Source organism: Eupeodes corollae, chromosome 1, assembly GCF_945859685.1.
Source record: "Eupeodes corollae chromosome 1, idEupCoro1.1, whole genome shotgun sequence".
NCBI classification, from domain to species: Eukaryota; Metazoa; Arthropoda; class Insecta; order Diptera; family Syrphidae; genus Eupeodes; species Eupeodes corollae.
Window position 1 is genome coordinate 128,389,387 of NC_079147.1, and position 18,358 is coordinate 128,407,744.

Sequence of the window (18,358 nt, forward strand, 5' to 3'; positions counted from 1 at the left end):
TGTTTAGTTTTAGAGCGGGTAAGGCGAGGGGGTTTTACAGCACTTGCATGATCTGAGAGGAGCTTTTCAAATTCAAGTTTATGTTCAACAAAGAAGCAATAGAAATTATTTAGCTAAGTCATGCAATTTAATAAAGAAATATTTTTGCATGTATCACATCTCCAAATTAAATTATCATTTGATTTGAGCGGTGCTTGATTGGAATCACTCATTTGTGTACATTGAGAATCTTCAAAAACGAAGTGAAATATCTGGGACATATCATCTCATCCCAAGGAGTAAAACGGATAATGATAACGTTGAAACCGTGAAGAGTTAGCCAACAACCAGTGACATTTATTCGAAGGTACTCAGGTGTTCACCGCACATTTATTTATTTATTTATTTAGTTTTTTAAATCTTGGTATTCTCCTTCATCAAGCGCACCACGGTGATTCATACCATTTATTCATTCTCAAACAAATATAATTCTCTAGGTTGTTCTCCTCATGTCAACGCATCGACCGACCACCAAAGCTTAAGAAAAGCAAATCCACATCCACAGCAAAAATTGTTAAGAAGAGACATAATGTGAAGATAGTTTCTAACAGAAAAGAAAATAAATTGGTTTGGTGTACAACTTCTTTGAGCGCACCATTCTCTATTTCAATATGGCATCGATAGAAAGAGAGAGTGAACTCTGAACGAAGACGACACTTAAGAGCATAGGGAAGAGTTAGAGTTTATGTTTTCAGTGGAGCATCTCTTATGTCATACTCATAATATCAAAATAACCAGACATGTAAAATTATTATTATTCCTGACAACAGTACTCGCACACAGGAATGGTTGAGAGTTGTAAGTCACTAAGCCCTGGTTCACAACGGACTGTTGTGCCACCCAATTTATTTTAATTTAATTAAAAGAAGACTATCCACCGTTGTCCCAACTAGATGGAATTATTCATCTACCTTGGTAAATGCTGTTCAAACACATTTTAATGATCATTGGTCATTTTATTTGATGAAAAGATTTATGATGCAGATACTTGGGGGCGGACGCAATCCAAGCGAGAGGTTTTCTTTAATTTTTAAAAAGCTTTAATACAGTTTTTATGCTAAAAACGTATTTTCCCACACGGATATTTTGTTTAATGTCTTACAAAATATTCGACATAAATATGAATTAGTTAAGATGGAAATTAATTCATTACGAACAAAATTTCACATTTTTGAAACTACCGGAAATAAAATTGACCCTGTTCTAAAACGTGGCGAATGTCTGGATACATTTAAACTTATATATCGGCAATTATTTTTTTGAAATAATCCGCACTGTCGTTACAAATCGAAAGCAGGTTGGAGTCATTAAAAATTTAAATTTTAGAATTACTTTCTGTAAAAAAATTTGGTGAAAATGAAAAAAAAAATCCCAACTGAAGCCTTCGAATGCCTTAACAGTTCATATGGTCCGTTTTTTGATTTTGTGATGCTTAAGAATGAACTTACTGTGTTTTTTAAATTTGCACAGTCATAATTCAAAAATATTTCCTTTAAGGATATTCCAAATCTCCTCGATAATATGGAACTTAAGGACTCTTTTTCTGAAATTTTTAAATTAAGCTCACTAATTTTGACTATTCCAGTGTCAAGTAGCTCTGTCGAGCGATCTTTTTCTGCACTCAAACGTATAAAATCATATGCCAGAAATAAAATGCTGGAGGGCAGGTTGTCAGATTTTCAATTGGAAAATCATTTTTTAAAAAAATAAAAGCAAAAAATATTTTTTATAATGACGTTATATAATTTTTTTTTGAAGAAATCCCGTCGAATCGAATTTATCTACAAGTAAATGTTCATTGGACTCCATTAATTTAACTATACTTCTAAATAAATATGACTTATTCTTCCATTGAAATAAATGCAAACAAAAAAATACAAAAAATAAAAAAACAAAATGGGACCTTGTCTAATACGTCCCCGTCGTGAACGATGTCGTGTACCGGATACAAAAGGGAGTCAGAGGAAAACCCAAAGTTGTACACCGCGACCGGATACATCGCTACAGTGGTGATGAAAATGATGCATTTGATCGGGACGGTCAATCCCAAGGAGGTGCCAATATAAAATATATACATTCTTCATCTATTTTACTCTAATATCGTGTTAAAGTAGAATATGTACGTAGAAACCGGTTTATTTGTAGTAGTAATCACTTGAGTAGAACATTTAGAATAAGGGGCAACATCTAGTGATTAAGAGGAGAAGTCGCTTCGAGAACATTCAACCTAGAAGGGCCGGTTACGTTTCTAGAACACCCTACCATCACATTATAATCATACAAAACACCCTTTATCAACATCCCAAAGTAAATACAGTACATCTTGTGTCAACAATAATAAGGCAAAAGAAACATATACCTAAGGCAAAACAAAACATAAAACTGTATTAAGCATAAACAATTTGAATGGGACTTCATCCCAAAGTAAATTCTATATATCTTGTATCAACAATAATAAGACAAAAGAATTATGGTCGTCAGTCAAATAGATTTGCTGACTTAACATTTAAATAATATAAAAAGGGGTTGATCAGTTCAATGCGTGGGCATTCAATCATTCAATGGAGATCAGTTCAGTCATATTGATCTTCGTATAGCTTAAGATTTCTCCCGACCCACGATAAGGGATCTGAGGCTTTTATTTTAAATAAATTAAAATTATTACAAAATAAAAACGGAGTTTTTCAGTGGGGTATTCTCTAAAAAGAGAATACAAATAAAATATTTTTGATTATTTTCGAACCGTAAACTAAAACTGGCGCAGTCGGTAGGATCTCAAAAGATCATTGTGTAATGTGTATCTAACTTTATTAAAAGCTAAGTTCGAGATCGTCCTTACAACTAAATTAAATAGTCAGTACCGGTAAAGTGAAATTACCAAAAGGTATTATAAAAAAAGTGAAAAGTTAAGAAGAAAAAAAGAAGGAATAGCAACTAGGGCAGTAAATAAATTCCAAGTCGAAACCCCCAACGTGATCGATTAATGAAGAAATTCAAACCCTACAGTGTACCAGCATCATTGAAAGCCGATATAAAGTCAACAGAACCAGAAGAAAATTTCAAGCATAAAGCGAAATTAGAAAATAAGGTAAAAATGGCAATTATAAATATTCAGCCATTGAAACTCATTGAAAATTTGCCAAATTTTAATATCAGAGTATGCAACATTATTGTATTTATAAAAAAAGTAGACTTTATAATGAATGTAGTAAGCCAATATAATGAAGCAACGAAAGAATTCGTAATGAACGAAATTAAAGATTAAATTATATAGTGCACTAGAAGCAAAACAGGGAGATACTGGGAGAAGGTACAACGTCGAACGGCTACAATCGTCAGTGATCGCCAAATCCTTTTTCAACCGAGTTACAAGTAACATCTCTCGAAGTTCTCTGCCGCAAACGCAATGTAACAAAAACCAGTGGCAACATTGCCAAGATGCAATCAGAGAAGCCGGCTCTGATGTGCTGGGTTTCAAACAGCCACCAAGAAGGAACCCCTGGTTTGATGAGGAATGTCGGCAGGCAAATGCAGCCAAACAACAGGCACACAAAGCGGCTGCATTAAAGGACAAGAGCTGCTCATGAGCTCCATGAGCAGAAGAGGCGAGAGGAACGCCGACTTCTCAGAAGGAAAAAGAGAGGGCATGAGAAGCGTTCGGTCGAAGATGTTGAGAGGTTTAAAAGCAGGAATGAAGTTTGAAAGTTCACAGGTACATAAATCTCGAACCGAAGGCTGCAAAGACGAAAGTGGAAACATCATAGTGGAACCGCAGTCAATGCTGAGGATATGGATGATTCACTTCTGCAGACTGTATATCGGATGGCTATGGTCGGAAAAAAGCATGCCCGATAAATGGAACCTCAGTATTGTTTGTGAAGGATGACTATGGGGATTTTTTTAACATCGTGCTTGAAAGAATAGTGCAGAGCCCACACGTCAATACTAGAGGCACTATTTTTCAAAAGTATGTCCAATTACTAGCATATCCTGATGATATAGACATAATCGGAAGAACACAGCGTGATGTCAATGGGACTTTTGTGAGTATTGAGGCAGAGGCGGCAAAAATGGGTTTAACGGTTAATAAGGGCAAAACAGAGTACATGCGGTCGTCAAGAAAGGACATACAACATTGACGTCTTGGTCAAAACGTCACAATCGACAGACATAACTTTGAGGTAGTCAAGGACTTCGTCTACCTAGGCTCCGCTGTAAACGCAGAAAACAACACCAGCGCTGAGATCAAACGCAGAATAACTCTTGCTAACCGCTGTTTCTTTGGACTTAAAAGGAAATGAGTGGTAAAGTCCTCTCTCGAGGGACCAAAGTGTTGCTTTATAAGACCCTTATCATCCCCGTCCTGCTATACGGTGCAGAAGCATAGGCTATGACAAAAGCGGATGAAAGCACCTTGGGTCGGTTCGAGAGAAAAGTTCTTCGTGTGATCTACGGTCCCGTATGCATCGAAGGGGAGTGGAAGAGAAGATGGAACGACGAGCTATACAGCAACGTAGACTTAGCCAGAAGAGTAAAAGTCCAACGACTAAGAACCATTGCTCCGGCACGGAAAGTCTTCGAATCCACACCCACAGGACAGCGCAGTAGAGAAAGACAGCGGATCAGGTGGCGCGCACAAGTGGAAAGTGACCTCACCCAACTTGGAGCGCGAAACTGGAGACATCTAGCTAGGGACCGACCTAGATGGAGAAGTTTGTTGGGTGAGGCCCTAGTTCACACAGGAGTGTAGCGCCACCTTAAGTAAGTAAGTATTTAAAAGGAAAAGAAAATCGTGTAGTAGATTACCTAAGTAGATTAGAAGTAAACGCAGTTAATGAAATTGAACCACAAATCATAGTGGAATAGAACAAAGAAATGATCATATAGGAATTTCAGAATCACTTACAAACAATCCATTCAACGACATTAAGAAAACCAGTAGATTTTATTCAAAACAGAATAAAGGTAGAAGATTTAGAAGGGATAGGAAAAAGAATCCAAAAAGTTAACGAAGATCATAAACAGAATTAATCAAAACAAAACAGATTTTATGGAACCAATTCTAAGTAAAGACTTATACATTAAATCAGATGTAGTAAGGACAGCAAAGAAAATAGCAGTAAAATATAAGAAGGCAAAAGTAGAAAAAATTGATAATAAATATTATGTGAATAATAAGAAAATACATAAAACATATTTCAAGACAAAGTAGAAATATCAAAACAGTGATAATATAAATTTAATCCTTTACAGCCAATATGAAAATTGTTACCTTAATTATATTGTCCACATTAACCATAGTGAAGTCAACATTTTTCTTGCAAAAAATTCATAACAGATAAAGAGGATACATAATTATCAAACAAAAACCTACCCCATTAATTGAAAAATAATATACGAAATTATTAAACAAATTGAATTTTCTATGGAAACAGGTTAAAACAAATTCCAAGACTTAAGACTAATGACAGAAGCATTAGGAGATTCAAAATCGAAATTACATAGCATACTCCCTTATTCGAGACAGAGGCAGAGAGAAAAAAAAATCGAGAGAGTCAATTTTTCTAGTCTCCGTCCCTTTGAAACCTCTTACTCTCATTTTTTATAGCGTGTTGAATTCGTATCGGTGTCTGTATACATGTTTTCACCTCGAGAGTAGAGAGAGAGAAAAAACTTCAGTTGAGAGATTGAGACATTTGACTTTCCTATCTCTCTCTTTTTTTTTACAAATTAATTCTAGTAAACAATATTCGTTTGTCAATAAATTACGGTCAACGTTATAACGGTAGATAGTGTTGAATTACATATTACATAATTACATCTCTTTGTTGAGTTACATATAGATGGCATAAACAAACCAAAACAAGAAAAGATGTGTTTAGAAAGAGTGTAACACGGAAAATCATCATCGATAATAATTACTTGAACACAGCATTTTCTATGTTTAAAGTTATTCAGTTTTAGCCCTTAACTTAGATTTACATTTATTTATGAATAGCCTAAAAGTTTGGCAAACATCTATGAATAAGCCTTTCAGAAAAAATGTAGTTAGAGCTTTGCCTCACAGATTTTTCCTTGTCGCTACATAACTGAAAGATGAGATATAAATAGTTAAAACTGGAAAACTTATAAAAATGATACATAAGACTTAAATTTTAGTTGAAGAACAAATTTGTATTTTCTTTTCACAAAACCACTAACCTAGCGAGAATACAAATATTTCTACTTTTGTACAAAAGTACTTATCGGCTTATGCAGTTAAGCCTTTAAAAGTAACACACTAGCTTAGTGGAAAGCAGTAAGAATAGCTTCTCACCAATTCACAAATCTTATGCAATGAAAATTGGCAACAGAAGTAACAAGTTGATGGTCTTTTTATTTAGTGTTTTCTTAAATCACTTATTTTCAGCAATTTGGAAATGTCGTGAGTAATGTAAAAAAAAATAAACGAAGAGTACACACAAATAAAATAGGAACAGAAAAAAGAAAGGAGTATATACAAATGTTTTCAATGTTCCTGCGTTGTTTTATTTTCGTGATCCATGTATACATTTTGTAACTCTCGTTTTCAATGTTCTTGCCACTCTCCCATCGAAAAAATTAAGTCGATAAACTCTGAAAATTGAAACAAATCTTAGTATTTTTTTTAATTATTAACGGTCTGAGCGAAAATTAAACGCATAAACACAGCTAATAATAAAAAAAATAATAGTTGTAGTGCTTTCAGAGTTTTATGTTTCTAGGTTCTAATTCTCATTAGACTGTTGCTCTACCTAATTTATTTTACTAACTTAATGATTAAAACTGGATTGAAATAACGAACTAATATTTCTCTAAATGCGTAATTTAGATTTGTTTCTAATTCTTCATTGTTCTGGCATCTTCCAAGAGTAATTAATTTCACTTCATATTCGGATGATATTATTCCTAAACGAACACAACGAGAGTAAAAAAAATTGTTCATCCACAATTTTGAATTGTCTTTGAACATCTCTGAACAGCTGACTAAATCCGCCATTTTTAAAGGTGGTCGCCATTTTTCAAATGTGCGGAGTATGCACATCTTCTTGCATAAGTATTCGTTCCCCACTATTTTTTTCATATGGAGTTATAGTCCGGTCAAATTAGACCAAAAAATCAGTAAACCCACGACAAATTCAGGGGAAGCTGAAAATTCTTAAAATTGTTTAAATTATAATTATAAACATTGTCTTAAAAGTCCCAACCGATCCCATGTAAGGAAACAATTTTAGCGGGGTAATAAGGTCCAAAAAATGAGTTTTTCGCGATTTTCTTGAAAACGGTAAGTTTTATCGCAAAATTACCCCAGACATAATTTGTAGATCAGGGAATTTCCTATAAAAAAGGTATCAATAATTTTTTCCCTAAAAGCCACCGCTTCTGAGATATAACGATGCAAAAAATTGCGAGCGTCATAATATGCCTAAGTACCTCACCCATATACATATACTGCAGCATTTCAGGATGAAATTGAAAAATATTTCGAATATGAATTAGCTCCGTACCCTTTATCGTTGTTTGATGATATCGGGATGCGTAAAACACAGAAGTCTGCCATTTACGGTTGTTTCGAAAAAGTAAACATTGATATTAACAACGATAATGCGACGTACATTATTGATGGTGGATATTTACTGCACCGTGTTATTTGGGATACTGAAGAAACATTCAGTGTTATTTTTGATAAGTACGTTCAGTATGTACGTCGACATTTTGGTCCCAGAGCTACTGTCGTATTTGATGGCTATAATGATTGCACGACAAATATTAAAGCAGCAGAACAGCGTCGTCGAACTTTGGCAACATCTTCATCTTCCGACATTTTATTTGATGAATTTATGACAGTTCCTACTAGTCAACAGAAATTTTTGGCAAATACTCACAACAAGTCTCGATTTATTTCAATAATAAAAGAAAAGTTTACTGCTGAGAATATACTGGTTAAACAAGCTCATAACGACGCCGATGTACTGATTATCGAAACAGCAATAGAACAAGTTAACATGACAAATATAACGATTGTTGTGGGTGAAGATGTAGATTTACTCTTGTTACTCACTGCTCGAAGTCCAGCTGAAAAAACTATTTTCTTCTTAAAACCAGGAAAATCTCAAAATCAATCAGAGTTTTATTCATCAAAAAGTTTGTCGACTTTTGCAAAGTGTCGAAATCACATACTATTTTTACACGCCATAACTGGCTGTGATACGACATCTGCATTTTACAGGAGGGGTAAAACAACTGTATTCAAAATGTTTGAAAAGCAAGACTTACTTGCAACTGCTGAAGTTTTTAAAAAATGTAATTCAACTCCAGAAGAAGTTATTACCAACGGAATTCACTTTCTTCTTCGTATGTACGGAGCTCCTAAAAAAACTACCTGCTTAGACAAGTTTCGATATGCATCTTTTGTCAAAAATACTCGAAATAAGAAACAAGTACAATTAGCTTGTCTTCCTCCAACCTCAGTCTCTGCTCATCAACATCTTCTTCAGGTATACTACCAAGTTCAAGTGTGGCATGGTTATCAACTAAACCCAACAGATTGGGGTTGGAAGTTGGTCGATAATATATTAGAACCAATTCAGACTTTGCTTCAACCTGCGCCGGAAAAATTGCTCAACACTATCTTTTGTAACTGTAAAAAAGGATGCAATGCTAAATGTGGTTGCAAAAAAGTTGGGCTGTTTTGTTCTCTGGCTTGTACGAATTGTCAAGGCCAGTCTTGTTCTAATGTAGAATCACCAACAACAGAGGATTCATTTAATACTGACGAAGAAACATGTGATGCTTCACTTTTAACACAATTCACCTATAGTCAGGATGAAGAAGAAGAAGAAGAAGAAGAAGAAGAAGAAGAAGAAGAAGAAGAGGAAGAAGAAGAAGTGATTGACGATTCCGAATCCGACGAATAAACTATTAATTTCTAAATCTAATCACAACAGACCCGTGGAATAGGCCTATTGGGGAAACCACGTTAAAAAAAACGCGCTAAGTACACTACCTCAGAGGTGGCGTGGAAACGTGTGCCTTTATGACGCTTGCAATTTTTTGCATCGTTATATCTCAGAAGCGGTGGCTTTTAGGGAAAAAATTATTGATACCTTTTTTATAGGAAATTCCCTGATCTACAAATTATGTCTGGGGTAATTTTGCGATAAAACTTACCGTTTTCAAGAAAATCGCGAAAAACTCATTTTTTGGACCTTATTACCCCGCTAAAATTTTTTCCTTACATGGGATCGGTTGGGACTTTTAAGACAATGTTTATAATTATAATTTAAACAATTTTAAGAATTTTCAGCTTCCCCTGAATTTGTCGTGGGTCAAATGTCTAAATTGACCGGACTATTAATACATATGTAAGTTTATGTGCAAATTGCAGCTTGTAGGCAAAAAGAGAGCAACCGTCGAAGTTTCTCTCGTTTAGTTTTTTTCTCTCTGACAAAGATGAGAAAGAAAGAATGATGAAGATGAGGAATAATAAACATAAGATGTACTGATGTAGTGTACTCCATTTTCTTTTGGAAGTTATAGACAACGATATTAGAGGAATCCAATTAAAATTCTCAGACGAGGGTAAATACCTGGGTCTTGTCTTAGACAAAAAACTAAATTGGAAACGCAACGTACAGGAAAGAGTCAAAAAAGCTACTGTTGCTCTCTTTTCTTGCAAAAAAGCTATTGGTAATATATGGGGCTTCCACAATTAAAAATCACAATAAATAAGAAAGTATGTAAAGGCAGATGTTTAATTCATTTTGAAAACAATGTAACTATACATTTTAACCAATATGAAAATAAAAAAACATAATTTGTAAAATATTAACGAATAACGCAAAATTATAGGTCTCTAATATAGATCTCGTTATGCCATATATTAAAAATGCTTAAGAACACGCAATGTTATGTGGTATTTCAATAAAATAATTAACTAATAAATTACGTTATGATTGTAATTGAATATTGAAAAATCATAAGTTTAATGAACAAAAGAAAAATAAAAAACTTTCCCGACAAATAAAATTCACACAATAAGTGTTTTATTGTCATCTTAGATGTGATTTTGAATATCGATGAAATACACAAGAATGTTCAATTTTAGTTTGGCGGTCATCAATTTTTATGGGAGGGGGGGGGGTGTTTCTACTTGAGAAAATTGAAAATTACAAAAAAAATCTCTTAATTAAATTATTAAATTAAATTTAATTATTTTTTCCTTGCTTGCTTATTTACGTAGTCTTATTTTGATAGTTATAATCAAATATAGATTGAGATATACCTATTGCGGTTGCAGGGGGGAGCATGCCGCCCATACACACCTCGGTGTGGCATACACAAAAACTGACACACACCCCACTGTTGCATACACGCAAACTCGCACCAACTATTATTACTATCAAAAGAAAACCAAAATAAAGCAAAACAAAATAATCAGTTTTTGATCAAAAACAAATAAGAGCAATAAATTACAACACAGAAACAATAGTAGATAATCTTGAAGTATTGAAAAATTGCACTTTAAACCTTTTTTTTTAACTTTTTTTACTCAAATTTTGAGTTTAAAATTAAATTTTTCAAAAGCTACATGTACATAGTTTTCACTTGATTTGAAAACTGACTAATAGAACAAAATGTTGGCTTTACAAAAATTTAAAATATTTAATTTTAAGTATTACAGTTAATTTTTAAATATTTGTTTTTTTTTTCATTTTAAGTAATATTTTTTTTCAAATTGCCCCTCCTGCCTAAACGTGGGTAGATAGACCCCCCTCTCATAGTAAAAAATGATTGTTTTTAACCGTTCTTAAAAAATGCGATACAATATCTTGTCGCCTGATTTATCGTAGTGTTGCCATTTTTTCGAATATTTTAAATAGAGTTTTTCAAAATAATAAACTTATGTCCGATTTCATAAACAAACACTAAAAGCACTTTTATCTAAAAGCTTTTTAAATTTTATCAGTCCTTTAAATTTGTTCAGTTTCACCAAGCTAAAAATGGAAAATTTCAGGGATATTTTTGTTAAAATAGAGTTCTTCTCACAACCCTGTAAAAAGAAAACCTCTTTTTTCTTCTTACTAAGCAAATTGTGTGAGAAAAAATGAGAAAGCATTATATGTTGAAATAAATGACAAGAATCTCAAAATACAACAGAGTAAACAAATCAAAAACAAACGTTTGAGTAATCGCGTGGCTTGGACGGTGGCGTATAACTAACTTCTTCGTCAGATGAAGATGACGAATCTAATATTCGAATTAAAAATTAAAATCATAAAAATAATATTATGAATAGTAATGCAATGTGGAATTGGTTAACCTATTCATTCCTTATCTAAAAATATTGAGAATAAACATTTTACAAAGTAAAACATCAGCTGTCAACCTGTCATTTTCATTTTTTAATGACACTTTTAAAATTTAATGAGCCAAAAACGGGCATTTAGTTTTTAAAGGGGTTTAAAAGCTTATTTACTTTAAAAACGCTTGGTGAAACCAAAATATCCCATTTTACAGTTTCAAATCTTGTTAAATGTTTAAAAGTTGTTTGTGAAATTGGGCATTAGAGTCAAAACATTAATTTGACGCTAGCGGTAAAGTGGATATGTCATGAAAACAAAGATTTTTGTTCCGTGGCAGTACTATAAGAGGTACAGTATAGGAGTACAAAGCTGTTGGGGGAAATTAATACTATCCCATATCAGACAATATCTATATCTGTATCTATACTATTTTATAAAAGAGAAACCATTTTAAAGTTTATTACGCACGATCTCAGAAAGTAGTCAACCGATTTATTTGAAATATATTTTATTATTTTCTATATTGTTATGCGAGTGTTTATGGCTTTAATTTTTTTTTCATTAATTATTTGTCAAACTTAAATATTATTAATTTTACATTTTTTGTCAATTTTTTTTTCATTAGTTGACTTATACAACCACTCATATCTTAAAACCTATACAATAATCGACAAAGATTAGCCTTGCTTCATAAAGTCAATATTGTTGCGCAAATTAAGCCTACATCACTTCAAAGTTAAACATACAACCTGAGAAATAAATAAAAACAAATTATAAAATTACTAGCTTTTTACCCGCGGCTTCGCCCGCAGTGGAGAAATTAAATAAGTATGAGAGAAAAAGGGTAAGGGTATAATAATAGAAATGAGTCAATATAATAACTAAATTTTATTGCTTGGCTGAGATCAACAATTTTTAAAAATTACTACAGACAATGAAGTTTCAACACCTTAATATATGCTTATTGAAATGCAACAACAAATGTTAAAATATATTTCACCGTAACAAAAATAAATAATTCTAAATTATAACAATTTAAAAAAATAAAATACAAAGTATTAATTTAAGATATTTTTATAGACAATGTTATAAGTTTTCCCGTCGGGTGCAAATATGTGTAAATTCCGGGCATTAGATACACGTGAACAGGCTACATAAAGTTGACCATGAGAGAAGCATGGGTTTTCTAAATGCACTCCTGCTACCTGTAATGTTTGTCCTTGATCCTTGTTGATCCTTGAAACTGAACCCTTTTAAATTGGAATGGAAGGTGAGTGGGAATAATTGGTATCCGAGGTATTATAACACTATTTCCCTTACCGACACCTGTTAAAATAGTAGCAATAAGTATGTTCTGTCCCAATTTTGTTATCCGAAGCTTTGTTCCATTACATAGCCGAGAAGCATCTAGATTTCGCATAAGCATTACTGGTACATTTAGTTTCAATTGAAGTTTAGGTGACGGTACACCCGATAGTTCAAGTGAATTTAAAAACTCCACAGGATATGAAGTACTTAGTTCCGTATCCATAATTGTATCTATTGACAAATATTCCTTCATTTCTCCTTGAACCTCGTTTAAAATGTCAGTGTTGATGCTATTTACAATTTCATTTTTGGTGCTAATATTGCTCTTGCACACAGCCACTGATCACTAAACAAATTTTGTTGGAATTCCGCAAAAACATTAGCAATGAGATCCACATCACTTTCTACTAAATTACAAAATTCTCTTGACAGTGATATATAGCCTTCAGCGTCAACGTCTCAACAACCATCACCAATTTTTAACAACATTTCTGCGTAAAGTCCTAAATCCACGTCATTATGAAGATGCACTCTCATATTCGTTTTCAGGCGGAGTTTTTCAACTGTCGGCCATAAGCTTGATGATTTAATGCACGCTTGAATTTCATCTGCTGGTCTCCCCCTTTGAATCACTGTGAGGGTTTGACGGAAATCACTGGTCAATAAAACTACCATGCCTCCCATTATATCTGTACCATCTCGCAAGTCCTGGAGGGTCCGGTTTAAAGCTTCTATAGCCTTCTTGTGAGACATTGTACTTTTATCCCACACTAAAAGCTTGCATTCTCGCAGCATCCTACCTCGTTAACTATTTTTACTAAAATTACAGATGGGCGAATCTTCCTGTGCCAAATTCAATGGTAGTTTTAAAACGGAATGTGCCGTACGACCGCCCTTTAAAAGCGTCGCGGCAATACCTGACGAAGCTACAGCAACTGCTATTTTTTGATCTTTTCTGACGGACATCTATACTAATATTATAAATGCGAATGTAAGTTTGTTTGTTAGGGTAAGAATTAACATCAGCGAATAAGATCTAAAACAATAAAGTAACAGCTAACCAAAAAAATTACGGATAACCTCAAAAATTTGAATAGTATTATACTGCATGCAACGACAGAAGAAAATAACAAAAAATATAGAAAAATCAGAAACAGTTGAAACTATATTCAATTGAATTAGATATTTTCGTCACCGTCGGTAATACAGTGGGTTGGTATTACAGTATTCAGGGTTGAAACTTCATTACTATGATGTTAGATGATGCTAGATGGCGTTGAAGTAGCTAAATTTGACTATATTACATGTGTTTTGTTGGGAAATCTATCCATAGTAAAGTAGGATTTTACACGAATAACAAAAACAATATCCATAGTGAGAATAACACCGATAAAAGTTAGAGTAGAATCTGACTATGGATAGGTTTTTGACATTTATACCATCCTCGAATGGATCTTATGTGATTTCGTTCTCAAATGTTGGTACGATTAATATTGCATTTGTATCTCGATGGCTGTGTTCGTTGAGTAGTTCTGCATTTGGAATCATGTGTGTTTCCCATTGCGGAAAAAACGAATCTATGACTATTGATATTATTTAGTTTTTTTAGTGAAAATGGACTAACTGGGCTTATTTTGCAAGAAAAAACAATAAAAAAGAGTTTTATGTTTTGCTATGTTTCCAAAAAAGGTTTATCTCAGTTTAGAATATTTAAATCTCAACTCGATTCAGGTATATAAAGAATTGAGGTGAGCTTCAAGCTCGCTTCAACACCACATGTTAATGTAGTAGTCTACGAACAAACCCCCTTTTTGAATCTGGCCACTGCCGATTATTGGGTATTTCTCACTTTACTATGTATGAAATGCGAACAAAACGCACGTATTTTGACAAACAAATTTTCTTATTTTTCGTAAAAAAAATATTTTTTGTTTTAATAAAAAGTGTGTATGTGCAAAGTTTCATGATGATCGGTTAAGTAGTTTTTGCGTGAAAGCGTAACAAACAAACTTACATTCGCATTAATAATATTAGTATACATAGATAAACTTCTTGAATTTATTTTATCCAGGAAATTAGATTAAATCACAATCGCGAGGTCGCTGCTTTGTTTCATTTCATTATCATTCCAACATTTTTAATTTTCTTTTCTCCCAATGCTCTTTCTCTCTTAATATGTATTCCATTTCATAGTTACCTACTTTATTTCTCTTACCTACCTACATACATACTCAATTTTTCTGTATTGTATATATAGTTCATCAACTAACCTGCACACATACACATTATTTGTTTGGTTCTCTAATTCTATCGTCACATCGCTGAGCAGTGTGGTCTCTTTTTTTTAAGTTACTATGGACATTTAATTAGCTACAGTGCCGTGCACATAAAATGCCGATTTATCTAAAGAAAAATTAGATCTCTTTTATTTTTTTGGTTCGAGAAAGTAAATAAATTATAATTCTTCCAATTTAAAAATAAAAAAGTTCTATCATAATAGCTTGAGTTACCAATTTTGTATCACTTCCTCGAACAATAAAACTGAAATTAAGTTAAAATTTTCTTAACAAACAACTAGAAAAAGGTACTTACAATGACGTCGATAAAAAGAGCACACAAATGTGGGTAGGTTAAGTCAGCTGTACTGCACTGAACATGAGCAGATGAATAAAAAAATGTTTCTAGGCATACTTATAGATGTATGAGAACATTAAAAACACAAATTTGTTTTTTTTTTTTAACCGCAAACTATATTTTTTGGTTGAATAAGGATCAGGGTCAATCGTTTAAATTTATTGGAGTCGACCTTAGGGAAGATGTGTCATGGTCAGCTTTATGTTGCTCATTCCAGGGTAGGCTCAAAAAGCAACCAAAACATACTTCTTTCTCGCAGTAATATAACTGCAAATACTGTATACCCGGAGGCTTTAAAATAAAAACAATATGTATAATGTGCATAAACATGAAAAAAAAACTCTTTTTTTTCAAGTGTGAAATCGGAATAGATACGGTACGTATATTCATATAAAACAAAATTAATATTATTGTAGAAAATATGCTCAGTCCCATTGAGAAATGTTTGTCATATGCTAATACTTATATTCAAAAATGTTCGTGGTTACAATTTGCGAAGCAATGCAAGCACGGGTCGGCTAGTTTTAAATTATTGTAAGATCACTTTGATGTATTCCTACAAACTCATTATATTAAGTTTTCAACCATTTATTAAAATTAAATAGACACATTTTCAATATTCTAATTTGTTTACCTTTTTCTCCAATTCTCTGGCCTTGGACTGCAAGTTCTCAATGTATTCATCATCACAATTTCCGCTGATAGTAAAATTTCGAATCTGAATTAGTGTTTCCTTAAATGAGAAAAAAAAATTAAACTGTCTTTTTAACACATTTAACAAAACTTATGTACTTTATGCGCTCTTTCTATATCTGAATGCTTTGCTTCTGCTTCACGTAACTGATTTTCTATCGAGTCTAGCATTTCTGAATTTCTTTTATAGCTTTGATCTCCCATCAGCATTACCTGTAAAAATTAGACATTAAAGTGAATTATTATTTTTCTTTAAAAATATAATATAAAACGTGTATGGTCAGTTTCAATTTAAACAATCATATTATACAATATACATTATATGATTTAATTTTTAATTTGTTAACCCTTGCGATTACAATGATTTGCGCCAAATTGCACTGGTCTCATCCCAAACAAAAATACCCCAGAAAAGAAAAATTACGAAGAAAATTCATTTCTCATATATTTTGCATGCAGCGTTTGTATGACTCCATCTTAGAGATAGATGATGTTTATGTTTACGTTATATTAATTTTTACATTCCTTTTTTAAATTTAAATCAAGTGGCCGAAATTCCGCCTCTCAAATAATAATGACAATTTTGTCTTTCAAACCTACAAATTAAAAAATAATCTGTTGATTACATAGCATAAAAAATTGTTATAAAAATGCAACGCTTTCCACGAATTGGAAGTTGTCGTCATACGCTTATTTCGTGGGAAACGAAATTGGGACAGAAATGTTAACTCAGGTCATCGGTAAATCTTCCCCTCTTAAATAAATATATATCCTAATTTTTTCTTTATTTCAAAAGTATGGAAGATTATAGATACTGGTGCTGTTATGTTCTGGGATTCTAGGATGTTGTAAATGTTAAGCTGCATCGGACTACTTGGTTCTGTTTTATAAGGAATTAATATTGGTGTGATATGTGTTTCGGAGACTTCTCGCGTTCTCAAGCGTATATAAACGAGGCAAGTATTCATTTATTTATACGCTTTAAGCAAGCTATTTAAAAAAAAGGACTTAAAGCTAAACTTAAATTACTTTTTTTTAATTATTTTTTAAAACTTTTTTTAACTTCCCATAAAAAGTTATTGTAATGGGTCCGATTTGTCTAATTGAAAATTTTGACATTTCTCGACGTTTCAATGTCCCTAGAGTCGAAATAAAAGATTTTTAGAAAGATGTCTGTGCGTGCGTGTGTACGTACATACGTTCGTACGTCCGTACTTTCGCGACGTTTTTTTCGTCTTCCATAGCTCAAGAACCAGAAGATATATCGGTTTTAAATACATTTTTGTGTACAGACAATAAGGCAGAAAGATGCAGAAAGGGATCTCAAGAAAATTGCGTTGGTGGTTTTTTTACCATAGCAGTTTGAAAAAAAGGTTAACATTTTGGTTAACCCTAAATATCTTACGAACCAAAAACGCTAGAGACTTGAATTAAATTTTATATAATAAACTGTAACGTGATACCAAACAAGTATATTTTTTGGAAAAATTCAATTTAACGGTTTTTTTTATAAATCAAAAAAACTGAAAAAAAATGTGTCACCTCCAAAATTTTAAGACTAAAATATGATTTCATCTCCAAAACAATTTTGTGCAACGAAGAATAGTGTTTTTGACATCTGATAAAATTTTGTGAAAAATCGAATTGACAGTTCTTTTTTATAAAAAATAAAAATCAAAAAAAAAACATAACTCAAAATTGGTAAAAATTGAATATCGATTCAAATATCTTTTCAAAAACTTGAAATTTAGGCTTCAATCTTATTTTATCTTATAAGAAATATTGTTTTCAACATTCTGAAAAATTTTGAAAAAAATCGAGTTGACAGTTTTCTTACAAAAAATAAAAACCTAAAAAAAATTAATAAAAGTTGGTAAAAATTGATTTTCGACTCAAATATCTTTTTAAAACTTTGAGATATTGGCTTTAATTTACTTTTATCTTCAAATTTGAAAAAAAATCGAATTGACAGTTTTTTTACAAAAAATAAAACCCTAAAAAAAAAATGTATAAAAGTTGGTAAAAATTGATATTCGACTCAAATATCTTTTCAAAAATTGTAGGTATTGGCTTCAATCTACTTTTATCTAACAAGAAATATTGTTTTCAACATTCAGTAAAATTTTGAAAACAATCGAATTGACAGTTTTTGCACAAAAAATTAAAAACCTAAATAAAAATTAACAAAGTTTGGTAAAAATTGATTTTCGACTCAAATAGCTTTTCAAAAATTATAAATATTGGCTTCAAACTTATTTTATTTCACAGAAAATATTGTTTTCGATATTCAATAATTTTTATATAAAAATTCAACAATCCGTTTTTTCATAAAAAATTAAAATCTACAAAAAATAGTACGC

General features: G+C 32.3%; 1 protein-coding gene across 1 annotated transcript in view; it reads right to left on the bottom strand.

Annotated features, from left to right (window-relative positions):
• LOC129954068 (uncharacterized) overlaps window positions 1–18,358 on the bottom strand; it is a 157,431-nt gene that overhangs the window by 114,866 nt on the left and 24,207 nt on the right. Inside the window, exons 2-3 of the mRNA XM_056067719.1 lie at window positions 16,098–16,211; window positions 15,940–16,038 (exon numbers count right to left, since the gene is read on the bottom strand). Coding sequence (XP_055923694.1) covers window positions 15,940–16,038; window positions 16,098–16,211 — 213 coding nt within the window. The remainder of the gene's footprint in view (window positions 1–15,939; window positions 16,039–16,097; window positions 16,212–18,358) is intronic.